This window comes from Nicotiana tomentosiformis, chromosome 8, assembly GCF_000390325.3.
Source record: "Nicotiana tomentosiformis chromosome 8, ASM39032v3, whole genome shotgun sequence".
NCBI classification, from domain to species: domain Eukaryota; kingdom Viridiplantae; phylum Streptophyta; class Magnoliopsida; order Solanales; family Solanaceae; genus Nicotiana; species Nicotiana tomentosiformis.
The window spans coordinates 97,586,147-97,603,901 of record NC_090819.1 but is presented as its reverse complement, the minus strand read 5'-3'; the positions used below and the strand labels follow the sequence as shown (position 1 = coordinate 97,603,901).

The 17,755-nt window shown below is 35.2% G+C and overlaps 3 protein-coding genes and 1 long non-coding RNA gene across 5 annotated transcripts; 2 read left to right on the top strand and 2 right to left on the bottom strand.

Annotated features, from left to right (window-relative positions):
- Positions 1-1,688: 1,688 nt before the first annotated feature.
- Positions 1,689-4,913, top strand: LOC104089866 (protein IQ-DOMAIN 6). The gene is made up of 5 exons (XM_009594870.4): positions 1,689-2,271; positions 2,360-2,614; positions 3,505-3,732; positions 3,803-3,916; positions 4,001-4,913. The coding sequence occupies exons 1-5, from the start codon at positions 2,206-2,208 to the stop codon at positions 4,658-4,660; spliced, it is 1,323 nt and encodes a 440-aa protein (XP_009593165.1). The 5' UTR covers positions 1,689-2,205; the 3' UTR covers positions 4,661-4,913.
- On the bottom strand, positions 4,898-7,344 carry LOC104089865 (cytochrome P450 711A1). The gene is made up of 5 exons (XM_009594869.4): positions 7,091-7,344; positions 6,855-7,007; positions 5,773-6,535; positions 5,552-5,647; positions 4,898-5,404 (listed from the first exon to the last, which is right to left on the bottom strand). Exons 1-5 carry the CDS (start codon positions 7,342-7,344, stop codon positions 5,075-5,077), a joined length of 1,596 nt encoding a protein of 531 aa, XP_009593164.1. The 3' UTR covers positions 4,898-5,074.
- On the top strand, positions 6,852-7,506 carry LOC117275116 (uncharacterized). Its single transcript, XR_004505280.2, has 2 exons — positions 6,852-6,921; positions 7,101-7,506. It is a non-coding gene; the product is annotated as an uncharacterized lncRNA (long non-coding RNA).
- A 6,700-nt stretch (positions 7,507-14,206) lies between these two features.
- Positions 14,207-17,212, bottom strand: LOC104105226 (heat shock factor protein HSF30). Of its 2 annotated transcripts, XM_009614441.4 has the most exons (3): positions 16,760-17,212; positions 15,171-15,954; positions 14,207-14,861 (listed from the first exon to the last, which is right to left on the bottom strand). In XM_009614441.4, exons 1-3 carry the CDS (start codon positions 17,039-17,041, stop codon positions 14,857-14,859), a joined length of 1,071 nt encoding a protein of 356 aa, XP_009612736.1. In that variant the 5' UTR covers positions 17,042-17,212; the 3' UTR covers positions 14,207-14,856. The 2 variants fall into 2 exon arrangements, with proteins under 2 accessions (XP_009612736.1, XP_009612082.1); XM_009613787.4 differs by having other exon boundaries at positions 14,801-15,954.
- Between the last annotated feature and the right edge of the window lie 543 nt (positions 17,213-17,755).

Sequence of the window (17,755 nt, the reverse complement as noted above, 5' to 3'; positions counted from 1 at the left end):
CACGGGTGAGCTCCGAGACAAGTCCCAATAAAGCTTTTTACAACATTGATAGCAATACCTACAAACTTAGGATTAGTTTCTCCCAAAAAGTATGAAACACTTTATTTGATACACTTTTATTTAGTCCGTTTTAAAAAGAATTATATAGTTTATATTTGAAAATAATTAACTTTAAACTTTTTCATTTAACCTTAATCATAAGTTTTAATAATCCCACAAATGTCATGTTAAGCACAGAAGTTTCAAAAGTTTTATAGCCACACAAATGATCTGACATATTTATGCCACAAGTTTCAAAAATATATTTTTTTTTTCTTAAACTCTATATCGGTTCAAATTATATCACATAAAGTAAAACGAAGAAAGTACTATTTAACGAGTCAAACTCTTTTTTCATGATTAACACTTTGTTAATTAGCTTTTCTTAAGTATATAACTTTGAAATTTCTTATCTATAGTACAAATCATATAGTTTCTGAATTTGTAAATTTTATTTAAAAAATATATATAAAAATTAGTTTATTATTTGTCTAAATTCATATAAAAATTAATTAGACGTGTTGATCCTTGTATTCCAAACTCAAGTTATTTGTTTTTATGATAGGAGGCTACTAACTACATTTTCCATACTCCATACTTCTTAATTTTATGTGAAGTGTTCGAATTTTAAGAATCGCATGAGTTTTTCATTGAACATAATTTTTCATATATTTTTTAAATATTTTAAATTATTAATTATTATGTATGACTTATAGTATTTTTTATGTAATTTTTAAGTATGTAAATTTTATTTCAAAAGACGTAAAAGTTCTATGTCCGAATTCATGATCAAAATTAAAATATTTGACTCTTTGAACTATGACTCATTAATTAGGACAGTGAGTAATTATATTATCATAAAATTATCATGCTAGGTTGAAAAGAAAATATAGGAGGGTAAAATTGAAGAAATAAAATCCAATAATTGGGCACTTGAATTTGAATCCTATGACTGTTGATCCAAAAACCCAAAAGACAGAGCAGAGGACAGTACCAGATGGGATCCAATGCAACACCATTCTGTCTTTTCATTTTATATTACCTTTAACTACACTTTTCTTTTTAAAAAAAGGTCGTTCATAAATGTTTGTAGTATTGTTTGTTTGTACACCAAAACAGAAAAGAGAGGGAGTGAGATAGACGAAGAAGAGAGAGAAAGAGATATCTTAAGAGCACTGACTTTTTAGATTCTTTGTCTGGTTGTTTGTGGTGTTATTTGAGTCTTTTCATAAAACGGGTCGTGCCTTTTTAGGGTCAAATCCAAAAGCACTTGGGTTCCATTCTTGTCAAAAAAAAAAATTAGGATTTTGAGTTTGTGAATTCTAAATTTTATAAAAAAGAGCTTATTAATTTGGAGAAATTGCTTATATATAGTAAATAAATATTTAACGTAAATATTAGATTTGAGCTGAATTGTTTAATTTTGCTGAACCCGTATGAGTAAATGTTGCTCTGCTCCTTATGGGCGGAGGAAGGAAGATCTGAATTCTCTTCGCCAAAAAATTACACTAGGTTAAAATATTTTTTTAATGTATATATATTGAATTCCTTTGAGTTCTTCCTGAATTTCTTATTGAATTTATGGCTTCTGCACTGACTCCTAATTCTTATAAATTCAAACAAAACTGTCATTTTTTGTTCCCACGTCTCAGAGCGGGAAAAATGGAACACAAACACAACTCTGGTCGTGTCCTATTGTTATCTTATTTTTTTGAATTTCAAAACGCAACGGCTCTTTGCACAATGTAGTCAAGTAGCATAAGCCTCGGTTACCCACCACCCCCACTACACCCACTACCCCATATCTAAAAAAAACCCATTAAAGTTGCAATCTTTTTCTGTTTTCAAGTCATTTTGAAAAGAAAAAAAGTCATTTTTACCTCATTAATATTCCTGAGTCTGTTAAATTCTTTTCCCTTCAAAGTGAAGCATTAGTTTTGGGTAGTTAACAAGAATCTTTCTCTTTCTGCTTTAACTCTCTTTTGTTTCTTTGTTGCATTGATATCTACACAACTATTTTTACTTAAAAGTAGTACTACTTGTTTTTGACTTCTCGAAAATTGAAAGCTTTGTTGTCTAAAAATTTTCTTTATCTTTCTGCAAACAAGGGTAGCTTGTTTTCTTGAACAGAAATTGAAGTTGGGTTTTTAAGAAAAAAACAAGAAAATGGGTGCTTCTGGAAAATGGGTGAAAGCTCTGATAGGATTCAAGAAGTCTGAAAAAGAAGATCATGTAAGCTCAAATCTGCACTAAAAATTCAATCTTTTTAGATATACAGAGAGTTAACTGTTTGTGTACATGTTTTATCTCTTTTTTCAAGGAGAAGGTGAGTGGAAAGAGCAAGAAATGGAAGCTGTGGAGGAGTTCATCAGTGGATATTGGGGGGTCTACGTGGAAGGGATTTAAGCATAGAAATGGTGGTGTTGGGTCAGAAGGGTCAGATTCATCATCAGTGAATAATGATGCTTACTCAGCTGCTGTAGCTACTGTGGTTAGAGCTCCTCCTAAAGATTTTAAAGCAGTGAGGGAAGAATGGGCTGCTATCAGGATTCAAACTGCCTTTCGTGGTTTCTTGGTATTCACTAGTTGTATTCTCTTTATTCCTTCTTTCTTGTTCTATTTCGTGCTTAAGATTAGTGTAACCTGACTAAGTTCCCCACTTGTTTCATTTTGTATATGCTACACTCTTCCAATCAAAGTTCTATTATATCTCAAAAGCTGCTGGTCAAGTATTTATCCTTTCTCTTGGCTAGGGGCGGACCTATGCTATAGGTAGAGGGGTCACTGGCACCCGTAAAGTCGGGCAAAAATTTAATGCGTACATGATATGTTTTTAGAAAATAGTAATATATTGGTAGTGAGTGACCTATATGCAAAGCAAATTTTGGTTGAATCAAAAAGTGCACCTGTGACCTTCAAATCCTGGGTCGGCCTTAGAATCATGATTCATGATGGCCTTTTCCCTGAATAGTTGTGTTAAAGTCGCATGGTAGCTCAGTAGCTCTAAAGTCACTGTTAAGAATGGAATAGTGCATTAATTATTGGTGTCCTGAGGTTAGAGTTAAATAGCAAATTGCTGATAAGAAATGAGGGAAATGCACTTTACTTTGAAGAACATATATATCATGATATACAGATTTGTTAAGTTAAACTAGCAGTAAACTCAGAAATTTTCTGTCTTTATCTTTTTTGCATAGTGAGCATGGGATTAGAACTCAGTATATCCCAGCATGACATCTTTTATTTTATAGTTTTCTAGTCTAGAGTACATGCATCAAATTCTGATTGTTTACAGAAATATCTGTTTGAACAGTATTTGATTCTCTCTGCTGATAAGATTGACACTTATCTTGAAAAATGATATGATTGATCTGCTTTGTTTGTATATAAATTTGTAAACAAGGGACTTTTAGTTGTGTTTATTCAAATTGATCTTGATTTGGTATTTCTGAATTACAATTGTAGGCAAGAAGAGCATTAAGGGCCTTGAAAGGATTGGTAAGGCTTCAAGCACTTGTTAGGGGAAGACAAGTAAGGAAGCAGGCTGCAGTGACTCTTAGGTGTATGCAAGCTCTAGTTCGGGTACAAGCCCGTGTTAGAGCTCGTCGTGTCCGTATGTCTATAGAGGGGCAAGCTGTGCAGAAGATCCTAGAGGAACACCGCGGCAAACTTGATCCTTTGAAAGAAGCTGAGGTACAAACTACTTATCCTTCTTGTCCTTTTTGCTGGTTATAAATTTCCTTAAACATATTCTAATTTCCAGGAAGGATGGTGTGACCTTAAAGGGACTCTTGAAGAGGTTAAAACAAAGATACAAATGAGGCAAGAGGGAGTCTTAAAAAGAGAAAGAGCACTCGCATACTCTCAAGCTCAAAAGGTAAATACTGTATCATTTAGAAAGCAGACTAATTTGACATCTTTTTGACCTGTAGTAAATGATTGGATGGTTTACTTAATGCAGCAGTCGAAATCAAGCCAGAATTTTGATTCTAGAACCACTATCTCGGTTCCATCTTTAAAAAATCTTGATTATGATAAGAGTAACTGTGGATGGAGTTGGTTAGAACGTTGGATGGCAGCACGGCCATGGGAAAACAGATTGATGGAACAAGCTTATACCGATTCTTTGGAGACCACACCAAAGGCTAAGGACAATCAGTTGAAGACATCTGAACCTTGCTCTGTGAAAGTGAAGAAGAACAATATGACCAAAAGGATATCAGCAAAACCTCCGTTGGTGATAGGCCATGCTGCTCGTTCTTCATCTAGCCCGAGTTCTGAATTTAGATATGATGAGAGTTCAGCTTCCTCTTCATTCTGCACATCAACAACGCCAATATCTGGGAACACAATGTTGGCATCAGATAGGACTGAAGACAGCAATAGTAGTCGACCAAATTACATGAGCTTAACTGAGTCAACAAAGGCCAAGCAGAGAAATCAGAGAATCCTTAGACAGTCAATGGATGAGTTCCAGTTTCTTAAGAACTCTGGCTTACTCAGTAATGGTGACTCGAAGAGTTGTGCTGGTTATGACAATATGACAGGGCCTCTTTGTCTTCCTACTCGAATGGATAAATTCTCCAGACCAAGGGACAAAGAGAATTGTGTCGGTCTTTGAGTAATCATAGAATGACTAGGCTAATGGCAACGGTTACAACAGCTTGTTGTTGTAGAAAAACTCAAAAGGTGGAGTTGGGTATGCTTAATTTTCTCTGGACTTAGTTTGTGGATTGTCATTCGTAGTATTGTATGTTATTATATAGATCATGTCCTCTATTATCATAAATTTTCTGAGATAAGTTGATCATATCTTGACTGTGCGACTATGGATGAAATTTGATGAAAACCAGAAACATTGAAGTATTAACATCTCTTTTATGTGTAATAAAATGGAGGTACAGGCAATATTTCTATTTTTGAAACCAAGCTATATTTGAGCTAGTGAAAATTACAAATCTGTATTTTGGTTTAATGTTCAAGCTTGTTCAAGATTGAGCTCTCGCCATTTCTCATCTCTTAATGTTGGAAACTTTCATTTACGCTTGATGGCTTGAACCTTGACTCCATGCTTATAGTTAAGTACTATACCATACTCAAGTTCCAATGGCTTTTCCATTAGGGGAGAATGTCGAAAAATGTACTTGCGATATAAATGAATTAGCGAGAGTTTAATTTCTTGTATGGAGAACTTCTGTCCTATGCATGCTCGAGGCCCTATTCCAAATGGAATATTTGCATAAGGATGTCTTTGTTTTTCCTCTTCACAGTTTGGATCGAATCTCTCTGGTCTAAACTTCTCTGGTTCGGGGAAGTTCTTTGAATCCTTAGCAAGAACTCCAAGAGCCAACCAAACCCATGTCCCCTGCTTAATTATAAAAAATATGTTAAAATACTAATCACGAGATTGATTTAAGTAGAACCAATCCCTTCCCTCTCCGATACCTGTAAATCTACCTCATGGATGAGTTTAAAAAAAAAGATAATCGTTATAGAGAAAATGGATATGAACCTTAGGAAGTTTATAGCCTCCAATCTCCACCTCAGATGATGTTTCTCTGGCAACTAAGGGCGAGACAACGTAACACCTCATTGCTTCTTTGATTACCTAAAAAATTTGTAAACAATTACAAGAAGAATGAGATTGGCTTTGTCGACATGTTCTCATTTTTTTATTTTTCTGCCTGTAGTTTTTTAGAATTGATTCGAAGATTAAACAAATTTTGGCAATACCTGATCAAGATATGGGAATTTCTGCTGAAGATCATTGGCAGTGGGTATTTGGTCATCAGGGCCAAAAGCATTTATCTCTGCAAGCAACTTCTGCTCAACCTCTGGATGGCCAGCAACCAAATAGATAATAGAAGACAAAGTAAAAGATGTTGTTGCAGAACCAGCAAGTAAGTGCTCATAAGTTACAGCACTGATATAATCTGAGGTGAAAACATTCTTAGCTAACTTCTCTGACTCCCTTGCCTGCAGTATAAGCGATAAGAAGTCCTTTGAACCGCGATCTTTTTCCTCCATCCTCTTTGCCACTATCTCATCTAACCTCCTGCTTAAATTCTTGTTTGTTCGTTCTACTTTCCAATCCATAGTGCCAGGAATTCTCTTGAGGATTTGGCGAAATGGCTCTTGAAGAATCGGAACAAGCAATCCCAATATGATTGAAACAGAACCTGATAAGTCCATTTTGAGTTGTGTTGTGGAGTAAATGTGCTGGTTGATGAATTCTTGGACTTCACTATCAGTTTGCTCATGGTTCATTTTGTCTGATATTGGTTTGGAGAGTCCAAAATCCACACCAAAAGCAGCTTGTCCAATTACATCTGTTGCTAACTTGAGGGAGAGGTCAGAGAATGTGAGATCTCCCTCAGAATCAAGATTTTTAGTTGAAGACTCGATAAACGATTGCATGATTGGCACTAACTTAGCAAGGTAAGATGGCTGGTAGACTGATAGAATAGTGTTTCTCATTGTTGACCATCTGGAGTCCCTGTAATTAACATACCATTAGGTTTCTTCTAGTAGAACATCACACTTTCCATTATGCAAAATTAGAATCATCAAATAAGGGAGCCTCGAGCCATGGAATCAGCTCTTGATACTTACGTCAAGATAGGCTACCTACATTACACCACTTGGGGTGCGGCCCTTCCCCGAATCCTGCGTGAACAGGGAATGCTTTATGCACCGGACAACCCTTTTATTACTATTATTTTTTAGCTTGGTGGGACATGGCTCCCCTTGAATAAGCCTCATCAAATCTTTTGAAGAGACTGGCCAATTATTATGCAAAATGCTCACTACTTTACCTAGTAAAAAATAGGCCTTTCTGATGAAGAGGGGATGCTGCAATGGGAGATGGGATGCTTCTATTTGGTATGTCCTTGAATTTCTTTATCCCAACTTCTCTGCATAGCTCTGCATCAGCTACAATAACTAGTGGCTGTCTACCCATATGAAATCTGCGTAAGAATAACAAACAAATAAACCATGTAGACTTCAATGATTAATTAGAGTCTAAATACCTTCTGAAATGAAGGCAAACCTGAAGACAGGACCATATTGTTTGGCAAGGACAGAGAAGATATCAGGCCCATATTTAGCCATCAAAGGAAGGTGTCCTACAAGGGGAAAAGCTGGAGGACCAGGTACTTTTCTCACACGCCAATAAGGTCCATACAAATATACCAAAACACCAGCTACAAAGGCCAAGATAGTTGAGACCATAGATGGTGACTTTATTACTACTTCTACAGTGTTTTCTATTGATTGTTGAATGGTTTTGCTTAGGAACTCCATATTTTTTCTTGATGGAGAAGGGGGAGATCAAAAGGATGTTTGACTACATAGGAAACAAATATTCCATATATATACATATATGTTTAGGAGAATCTTTAAATTAATGGGGTTGAGCCGGCCTTGTTTTTTTGTTTATCTATGATCAAATCATGTCATGAGTTGTTGGTCTTTGTTCTTAATGATGGCTATGCTTAAATGGTGGGGTCCTCTATATTTGGTTTTGCACTTTCAAGTGCTGATATTTTAACGTTGGGCAGGTAAAGGAAGAGGAAAAATATAGGGAGAGTGCCTAATGAAGCTACTAGAAAAGGCCAAACTTCATTTTGGATTGATACATAAAATAAATCTATTCTTGTCCAGACAAGAGCAGATGTTGAGATTCTCCAAATACTATGTTTGCTGTGATGCACTTTTGTGTTTTCATTGTCCTTTTTTTGAGTGGAGTCATGAGCCACTTTCACTTAATGTGAAGAATAAGGCCTCAACTATCTTTTCACTTGAGCTAAACCTCCTCAGCTACTACTCCACTAGTTTTGGTCTATCTTTTCACTTTGGCTCAATTTCCTCAGCTACTCACCTGATCACTAGTTTTGATCATGTACTATCCTGAATTGTTTCCATTACATTTTGGTTAATTTATATTCTTGTCCTTAGAAAATCGTCTCATATATGCCCTTTGTTGGGCTCCATAATGTGAAAATGGATGGACTCCAATGGCAAACACGTCACTGTTTCATGACGGCAGGAATAATAATATTAAAGAAAGTTTTAACGATTATGAAGTTGCTCAATTCCAAATAGTATCAGAAGCAAAGTTGACACTTTCGTTTTTATTTTTACTAGTGAAAGGTCAAAGTTACAGTCAAACCTCTCTATAACAGTAATATTTATTCTGAATATTTTTGGATGTTATAGAGAAGTGTTGTTATAGAGAACATATATTATAACATAACATAAAAATTGGTTCCGGAAAAAGCTTGACTTTTATAGTGAAATGTTGTTATATGAGGATGCTATTATAGAGATGTCTGACTGTAACAGGCTGGATGCGCGCACACCAATTTGACTAGCATAAATGAACCTCTTTGAATCCTTGGGATGTCACACATAAACTTCAAATGGCTCCTCTTAACACAAAGAATTTTAGCTTTATAGTTATTAAGGGGCAAGTGGAAGATAATACTAATACCCTACTGAGAAGATGTGCACATATATTACCGCGATCAAGCTTTGGTAACCAACCAACTATTGCTTGAACAGAACAGGCAGACACAAGACACATCACACATGTTATGGATACCATATATCTACACGTGATAATATACTAAAATAGTGTCTAACTATCACAGGAAATGTTCTTTTAATTCTTGGGGTGGTTATTTTAACGAAGATCGATTCGTTTGGTTACATCTTTGATGCTTTGTAAAAAAGAGAGAATATTTGGACATGACTCTGATTAGGATTCTCATTTTCGAGTTTTGTCGGGACCCTGAGGCGAGACCATTTTTTTTTGTCCTGCTTATTATTGAGATTAATTAAACTGATACTATTTGTCTAAGAGATTTTGTCTCCTTTCATGTCCCCGTAGGCAACCCTAAATTTGGCATATTCTTTAAACCAGAGAACTAGCTAGTGCTTTTACCTTTTTTGCAAATTAGTTAAAGAGTCATTCCTGCCATTGCTATGCTTTTCTTCTGATAACATACTTGTACGTCAGCATGATCTATTAATATCGCATTTACTTATCCTTTAAATATTACACTATGTTTAAATTTGCATATAAGTGATATTACCTTCTTTGTGTTATGAAATAAAAGCAATTTAGTAAAACATGAACAAGAACAGGTTATGAAATAAAAGCAATTTAGTAAAACATGAACAAGAAATAGAGATAGAGAGAAGGAAGAGTATTTTTTCTTCAATTGTGTGTATTTTCCTATCTATTACAAGGCCTTTATATAGACATGAAAAGTGAAGAAAAATATGTCATTGAATATGTCATTAAGCATAAAAATATGTCATTGAATATGTCATTAAGCATTTGAGAAGATCATGGAGGAAGAGTAGACATCCACCATAATTTGATTTTTCTTATAATACTCCCCCTTGGATGTCCATAGATAATGTGCCTCGTTAAAACCTTATTAGGAAAAAACCCTATGGGAAAAAAATCCTAGTGAAGGAAAAAGAGTACACATGTTTAGAAATACGCCTTTTGGTTGCCTCGTTAAAAACCTTGCAAGGAAAACCCAGTGGGACAAAACCTTGTAAGGGAAAAAGAGTACAACACGTATTAACTCCCCCTGATGAGAACATCAATTCACATCCTTGAGCCTTCGCATCCCAATCTTGTACACTAGTTTCTTTAAGGTTGACGTCGGTAGTGATTTGATGAACAAATCAGCCATATTATCGCTTGAACGGATCTGTTGCACATTGATATCACCATTCTTTTGAAAATCATGCGTGAAAAATAACTCCGGTGAAATTTGCTTTATCCTATCCCCTTTTATGAATCCTCCCTTCAATTGGGCTATGCATGCTGCATTGTCTTCAAACAAAATTGTGGGTAGTTTGTCACACTTCAAACCAGATTTGTCTCGAATAAGGTATATTATAGACCTCAACCATACACATTCTCGACTTGCTTCATAAATAGTAATTATCTCAACATGATTAGATGACGTAGCCATGATTGATTGCTTAGTCGATCGCCAAGATATGGCAGTGCCTCCATATGTAAACACATAGCCTGTTGAGATCGAGCCTTGTGTGGGTCAGATAAATACCCAGCATCGGCATAACCAACAAGATCGGGACTACAATCATTGCCATAAAATAATCTCATATCGGTAGTCCCTTTTAGATACCACAATATATGTTTGATTCCATTCCAATGTCTCCTTGTAGGAGCAGAGCTATATCTTATTAAGACATTAACTGAAAAAGTTATGTCAAACCTTGTAATGTTAGAAAGATATATTAGTGCACCAATTGCACTAAGATATGGTACTTCGGGACCAAGAAGCTCTTCATTATTTTCATGAGGTCGTAATGGATGTGCTTTATCCATATAGAATCGCTTTAAAATCTTTTTAGTGTATGTTGATTGATGAATAAAAATTCCATCTTTCATATACTCAATTTGTAGACCAAAACAAAATTTTGTCTTTCCAAGATCTTTCATTTCAAATTCTTTCTTTAAATAGTCTACTGCTTTAGGAAGCTCCCTAGGAGTTCCAATGATATTTAAATCATCAACATATACGGTGATTATAACAAATTTAGATCCATATCTTTTTATAAAGACACAAGAACAAATTGAATCATTCTTGTACCCTTTCTTTCAACAGGTACTCACTCAGGCGATTATACCACATGCGCCCTGATTGTTTCAATCCGTATAAGGATTTTTGAAGCTTTATTTAATAAATTTCTTGGAAACCTTAATATGCTTCAGAATAATTTAAATCCTTCAATGATTTCCATTATACGCATATCACGTTTTTCTTGTATTGCCAGATTAAAACCTGAAATGGCGACATCCACCACAGGAGAACATGTCTCTATATAATCAATGCCTGGATATTTACAAATCTTCTTGTGACACAAGTCGTCTTTATGTCTATCGACCTGACCTTTTTTTTTCCGCACAAGAACACATTTATACCTCCACTGGCTTTATACTTTCAGGTGTTGGGACTATCCGTCCAACTTCATATTTTTCAGGTGAAATCAATTTTCATTGCGTATTTTTTATTTGGCCAAACTGTCCAAATTTCATGAGAGATTTAATCTCAAGATCCTCGTCAATATTAATAATATTGAGCGCTACATTATATTTACAATATCGTCGACGATCATTTTATATCGGTTCTACTATTACCCAATAAATACATAACTTATTGAGATCTTTTTATCTTATTATTTTCAGGTATCTGAGCCTCTCCCATGAGGTCTTATGAAGTGTTATGTCGTGGTGCTCTTTTAGAGCACTTGCCTCCTTATTATGACCATCTTGAACATTTGCTCCTCTCCTTCTTCAAGGAGTTTTATCTTTCCGATTAGTCTATTATGCTTCATGCATGCCATAGACTCTATTCATTATGAACTTTATTTTATTTGGAGTATTAGCAGCTAAATATGACATTTAGCTTTGGGTCAGCAAATACGCCTGGCAATATTTTGCAAATGAATTATCACTTGAACTTCAAGTTCATATTTTCTCGTACGAGGATCTAGATGTACCCATAATAATTCATTACATGCATTACTTTTTTTAGCTGCCCATTTTCTCCCATATTCTTGGGATCACCAACACATATCCCTAGCCTTATTTGGGGATCCATCTTTGTGCATTGTGGTGGAATAATTAAATCATATAGCACATTCATATTTCTAGATGGAAATTATTTGGTTCCTGACCCTGAACCGATTGTGATAGGGAGAACTTATCATAACTTGGCTAGATGCATACAAGTGCTGTTGTATATTAAATAATACATCACATACCAAATTTTATTTTGGCAGTTTTGTTCTCATAACCAATGGTTTAGATATAATTGGAGGCATACAATTTCTGCTAAACCAACTTGGATTTAAACCAGTATTATCAAGATAAATCATCATAATTTATATTCTGGAACCGTGCTCTAATAATTTGAACAATCAATCTTGCAAAAGCCAAACTGCAAGTTGATAACAAATGCACATGTTACCATGGAATAGATGCATCTATTAAAATCATATAATAGTAAACGGTCTACGTGGAAGGTGACTGGGCCCATATATTTATCACCTTTTATTCGTTCCAGAAATCAAAGGATTCAATCCCAACCTCAACTGGTATATCATGAGAATAAGCAGCACAATTGTTGAAGAATCTTATATTTCTTCAATATATGCCAATGTAATTTTCAATTAATTTTTCGCATCATAATTGAACCGAGATGGTCAACCGGTCATGCCAACTAATATTTATTTCAGTAAACCTCTAGTTTACTTGTGGCTTGTGATTGAATCATCATGCTTATACTTGTGTAGTGCAAATAGAAGAAAAGTCAGGTAACCTTTCATATTTACCCGATATGATTATAGTAATATAAAGATATTCAATCTTCTTTTCATTTAAAGTCTCAATATGCCAACCACTTTGGCTAATATATTTGTAAATCAAAATGTTTCTATTGAAACTTACTACAATATTAATGTCATGAACAATTTGATTCATCCTGGTAGTAACAAATTAGTTCTTTCAGAGCTCTTAACTGCTTTTGTACTACAAGATCTTTTGTCACACCATCCATATAATGAATGTCTCCTTCACAAAGAGAATCATATCATAATAATTGTCATGTTCAAAGTCATCATAAGCAAAATAATTTCTTGCTTTAATTTTGCTTTTAATAACTTTCATAGGGCATGACAAAATATTTTTGGCGTATCACATGTATGTGACCAATGATATATTCATGTAACTATACAGTAATATTCATTATCTTTCTTTGTCTCAAACCTCCCTTAGAGGTGAGTTGTGGTATGTATCCAATCATGCATTGTACGTCTGTATTCATTACTTTTATTACATATTGCTACATTCACCTTCAGGAATGAGTCTGCATTCTCAATGCTTATCACAAGTCACATTCTTTTAAAAAAAAATGGAGTATAATTATCGTGACATGCTTTATAAATTTTTCATACCATTTTGATGGTAAATATTTCCTTCACCTTTTTGAAGGATTACATCGAGAACCCTTATTGTTCTCCTTTTATAGTTACCATAATGAAGACAAATTATTATTTCGTCCCTTGCCATGTCTTCGTACATTCATACAGTCATGAAAAATTATTTTGTCGTCTTTCAAACTTATCATATATTGTTGCCACATTCGCTTAACTGAATGGAGCATATCAAGTAGGGCGGGCTTCATGATTCTTTCATCTATATTGCGCATTGTGACTCAAATCCAATGCTTTACCCATATAAAGGCATGTTAGGCAAAATGTGTTGGGACTCAAACCTAACTCTTATCATTATAGTGCACCAGAACTTAAATATGTCTTAACTAGTTGCATAATAGGCCAAAGTACAAGATTAAATTATCAATCTTGTGGTCAGAAACATAAACAAAATTAGTTATAACAAGAATTAAAAATATAACCACTTTTTAAGGTCGTAGGACGAAAACGTTTCATTCCTTCCAAGTGTTATCACTTTTAGATTTACGTGAATTCAAATAGAAGTGCATTCAAATAAATACTAGATAATTTGTTAGAACACTTACCAATTTTGTAAACGATAAAGCAAATCAATAAAGTAAGAATAAAGACTAGGACTTGGAAGCATATATATAATTCTTGTAGTACTTCCAGTATCTACATATGCGAACCAATTCACATCATAATATATGGATTATAGATGATAGTCAAAGGCTAAGATTGATTGTAAATCAGAATATCTATTATGCTTACAACTATCCTGCCACAATATTATGTTTATTTATGCATGCATTTAACCAACTATGCAGGAATAGTACCAGTTTAGTTCTATTCATTAAATATTACCATAGTAACATTCATCTTAGCGTGAAAAGGGTAAAGGGCACATTGGTTGTCTGATATCTGCACACATATATGTAAGCACTATTCAGCACGTTAAATATAAGTTAAAGAATTGAGTAGAGAGTACCTGTTTCAAAACTTAATTATAAAATATATATTCATGCATTTTGATTTGGTTCATGAATAGATCCCTTGAAGGATAGTCCTACAATACTTTCCCATATCCAAACTCAAGGAAGTACCACCACTATTTATATGTGTAGAATTTCTTCCATAAAATAATAACAAGGCAATGGGATAATAAAATTGTAAATGAGTTGGCGGTTATAGATAGACCATGGCATTAATTGTTACACCAAAAAATAAAGATCACTTTCTTGCCAACTTAATTACTAACAAGACATCACTCATCTATTCGAAACTATCTAGTAAAATTACTCATATTTTATCTATTTATAACAGAAAAATCACTTAACTATGCAAATGCCACTCACATACCTCTATCGTAATATTCCTGTGCGATAAATTGTAGTTGGTGACGACAAAGATTTCAAGACGTTTTCCACCAAAACTTGAGCGTTCGCAGGCCTTCGCTGAAGATTTGCATAGAGCCTGAAAGAAATTTACAACCCACCAGAGAACCAGACTTGGCAGCTGAAACTAGACAAGTATCATCTACCAAAACCATAAGACTCAGCTCAAATAAATCTTACTGAGAATGTAGTAACAACCAGTACAGGGGTGCACACTGCATCTTGCCGCATACACTGACAAGTTAAACAACACCACACTGCCCAAGGTGGCAAATGCACTCATCGAATATACAAAATTAGATACAGAATATCCACATGTCTAGCAAACAGATTGAGATGAGAAAGTATGATACTTAATATTCGTGTGATCCCTACTAGAGATTGCCTCAAATCTTCATGAAAGTAGATCTGCATCTTAACCTGAAAAAATATAAGAGGAAAAATTAAATTCTGCACCACTTTTCAAGAATAATTGGTACAATCGATACATTAATTTAACAAAATAGCAACATTAGTAGGCCTCCACGACTTTGCCATTCCCTGCTATAGGAGAGACATAAAATGCACAACATATCATCAAACACATGTTAGCAGTAACACAACCAAAATGCATTATGTATAGGATACTGGACTTGTGCAAGGAGAACAACTAGATTTCCACAACATCAAACTTCATTTATTGGACCTAGAGAAAACCAATTTGATCTACAAGGTCTTCTAATTCCTCACCCCATTCAGATGTTCTCCCAACAAGATCTTCAACTTCCACGTCAAGTTCAGGTTGATCAATAACCAGTACTTCCTCTACTTCCTCTGCTCCCTCCCCGGATATCAGATCTTCACCGAGTAACTCTTCCCAGATATTCTCAGGCACTGGATCCATATCAGCTGCACTTGCTGTCACAACAGAAGCCGGCCTTGCACTGCTGCTTGATTCATTGTCCAATGCAGTAGAGAACAGTGTTTCCATATCGCCTCCCATATTCGTAAGCTCCGTTTCACGATCTCGAGTTGAGTAGTTCATAGGCTGATCACTTCCTACGGCAACTGATACTACATCTTGAAGGTTCTCACTACTGGGGGTCATAGTAAGTCTCCTCTTCTGCCCAACTTCAATGCGTTGTTTATCTTTTCTTTGCACACATTTATCCAAATATTGCTGGAGAAAAGTCGGATTGCTGAAAATCTTGGCTAGAAAACTCATCATCTGCTCTTGTTTCCTCTCCGTGCTTTCGATTTTTTCTCCCATTGCAGTGATCTGATTTCTAGTACTCTGCTGTTGTTGCCTAAGCTTAACTATTTCAGTCATCAACAAATTCTTGTCCCGCTTTAGTCTTTCGAGCTCCTCCTCCATTCCATAATAACCTAATTCAATGCATGGGCCGGATCCTTGTTGATTCATGCTTTGACCAACATTCTTCCTCCTCTTTATGGTCTTCAAAAGATGCTTCTGTCCGCCTAGAAAACCTTCATTCGCAAATTCCCATCTATCTGGATCCACTTTTCTAAAACCCTGCATTGTCATCATGTTAGAGTTGAGAAACTTTATAGTCTACTGCAGAAAATACAAGAAAGTATAGATGATGAGCCAAGATTGAAACAGAAGAAACAACCTAACGTGATTCTTTCTTCGAGCATTCATCGTACAACCATCAAACACAAGCAGTAGAATTCATCAGAACCACCAACCATCAGCCGCAGAGACTATCTGAACTTCTGTCTAAAGCTAATGGAGCAAAATATATATCAAAGTCATGCAAAGCAGGATAATAATGTGCACTCGGCACACCCAAACAAACAATGAATTGTTGATGCTAGGAAAAGTATATAGCTTTGAAAGGTAGAATAGAGCAGTTCAGCTTATAATGCAAGATGAACCGACAAATTCTTGGACGCAATAGGAGAAATCATTAAATCATTTCAAAACCATAGAGTAATTAGAATGTAAACATAACAATTAGGAACTAGGACTCGGCCATCTCTCTCCCAGTTAAGACAATTGGCTATTCTATAACCAACAGAACAATAAGCACGAGTCACCTCAAACTAATTAGAGGTGGAGCTAAAAAACCAGAATCTAGGGCTCTAAATCAAATTGGAAATATTCAACCATTTCAAATGACAAAAAACCAGTAAGCAATGTCAATGTTCTTGGGTATTGATCCTCACCAAGACATAATTCTCAACAAGATCCACAATAAACTACTCAAAGGTCTGAGTTAAGCTAATTACAAACCTAATTAATCATAGACTAAAGCTAACACTACACAGGATACCAAAATTAGATGTGGGTTAGAAGTAAAAAGATAAGTACTTACATATGTGTTAAGCTGGCGAATGAAACTGGAGAAATTACTGTGCTTGAAATGCTTAGGCAGCAAAGTGGTTGAAAACTTATGAGAGTCCCAAACAATAAAGCTATTCCTTGCTCTGCTCCATGAAATTACTGCATCCGTTGAAGGGTCTTCCACCATTTCATAAGTCTTGCTCAGAAACGGTGGTGGACCCATGTCATGCAGTCCCTCCATTGGTAGCGGCGCCGCCGTCACGGCGGTGGCATCGCCCTCTTCCTTCCGCTTCACTCCCACTTCTTCCTCCATTTCCTTTTACTTTTTCAGTTGCTAATTACAATTAAGATTTAACGGTTTTTGAAAGGTTTTACGAGGTGGGTTTTGTGGGGATTAATGAAAGAGAGTGAGAGCCGAGTGATATAAAAATGGGAAGTGGAGTAGAAGGTTCTAGATAAAAACAGATGGAAAGGAGAATGAGAAAGAAAGAGTTTGGAAAATATCTTGTGTTAGATATTTGGAAGGAACAGTGAGTTATTGGAAGTTTCTAACATTTGTAGTTTTGTACAGTGAAGCCAGAGGTGTCAGTTTAGTTAGACAAGTGTTTGTGTGTTGGGGATAACGCGTTAAAGGTAACACTCTAGAAGCTTCTCAAGAATTCTAGTTCTAGTTCTAGTACTAGGAGTAAAGATTTGTCTGCCCTTTAAATATAGTGCTAGGAAGTTAGTACATGACCCGCTTAACTCGTTTGAGTTTGGACAGTTCGATTTGCGCATATTTTCTTGACGGGTTAATTTTTACACACTAACATCTAAAATTGGGTTTATTTTGATTAAATTCCAATTTGAAGCTCACAATTTGTGGAAGTTTCAAGACCTATATTACTCCCTTTATTTTGAATTGAATCTACATGTTTCCTTACTAAATTAATAGGTTGCTTGACCAACTTTTTTTTTTTTTTTTGGCAAAAAGTTTTTATTTATTTATTATTAATCAAAGTTAAAGTGTTTAGCTGTAGCTTTCCTA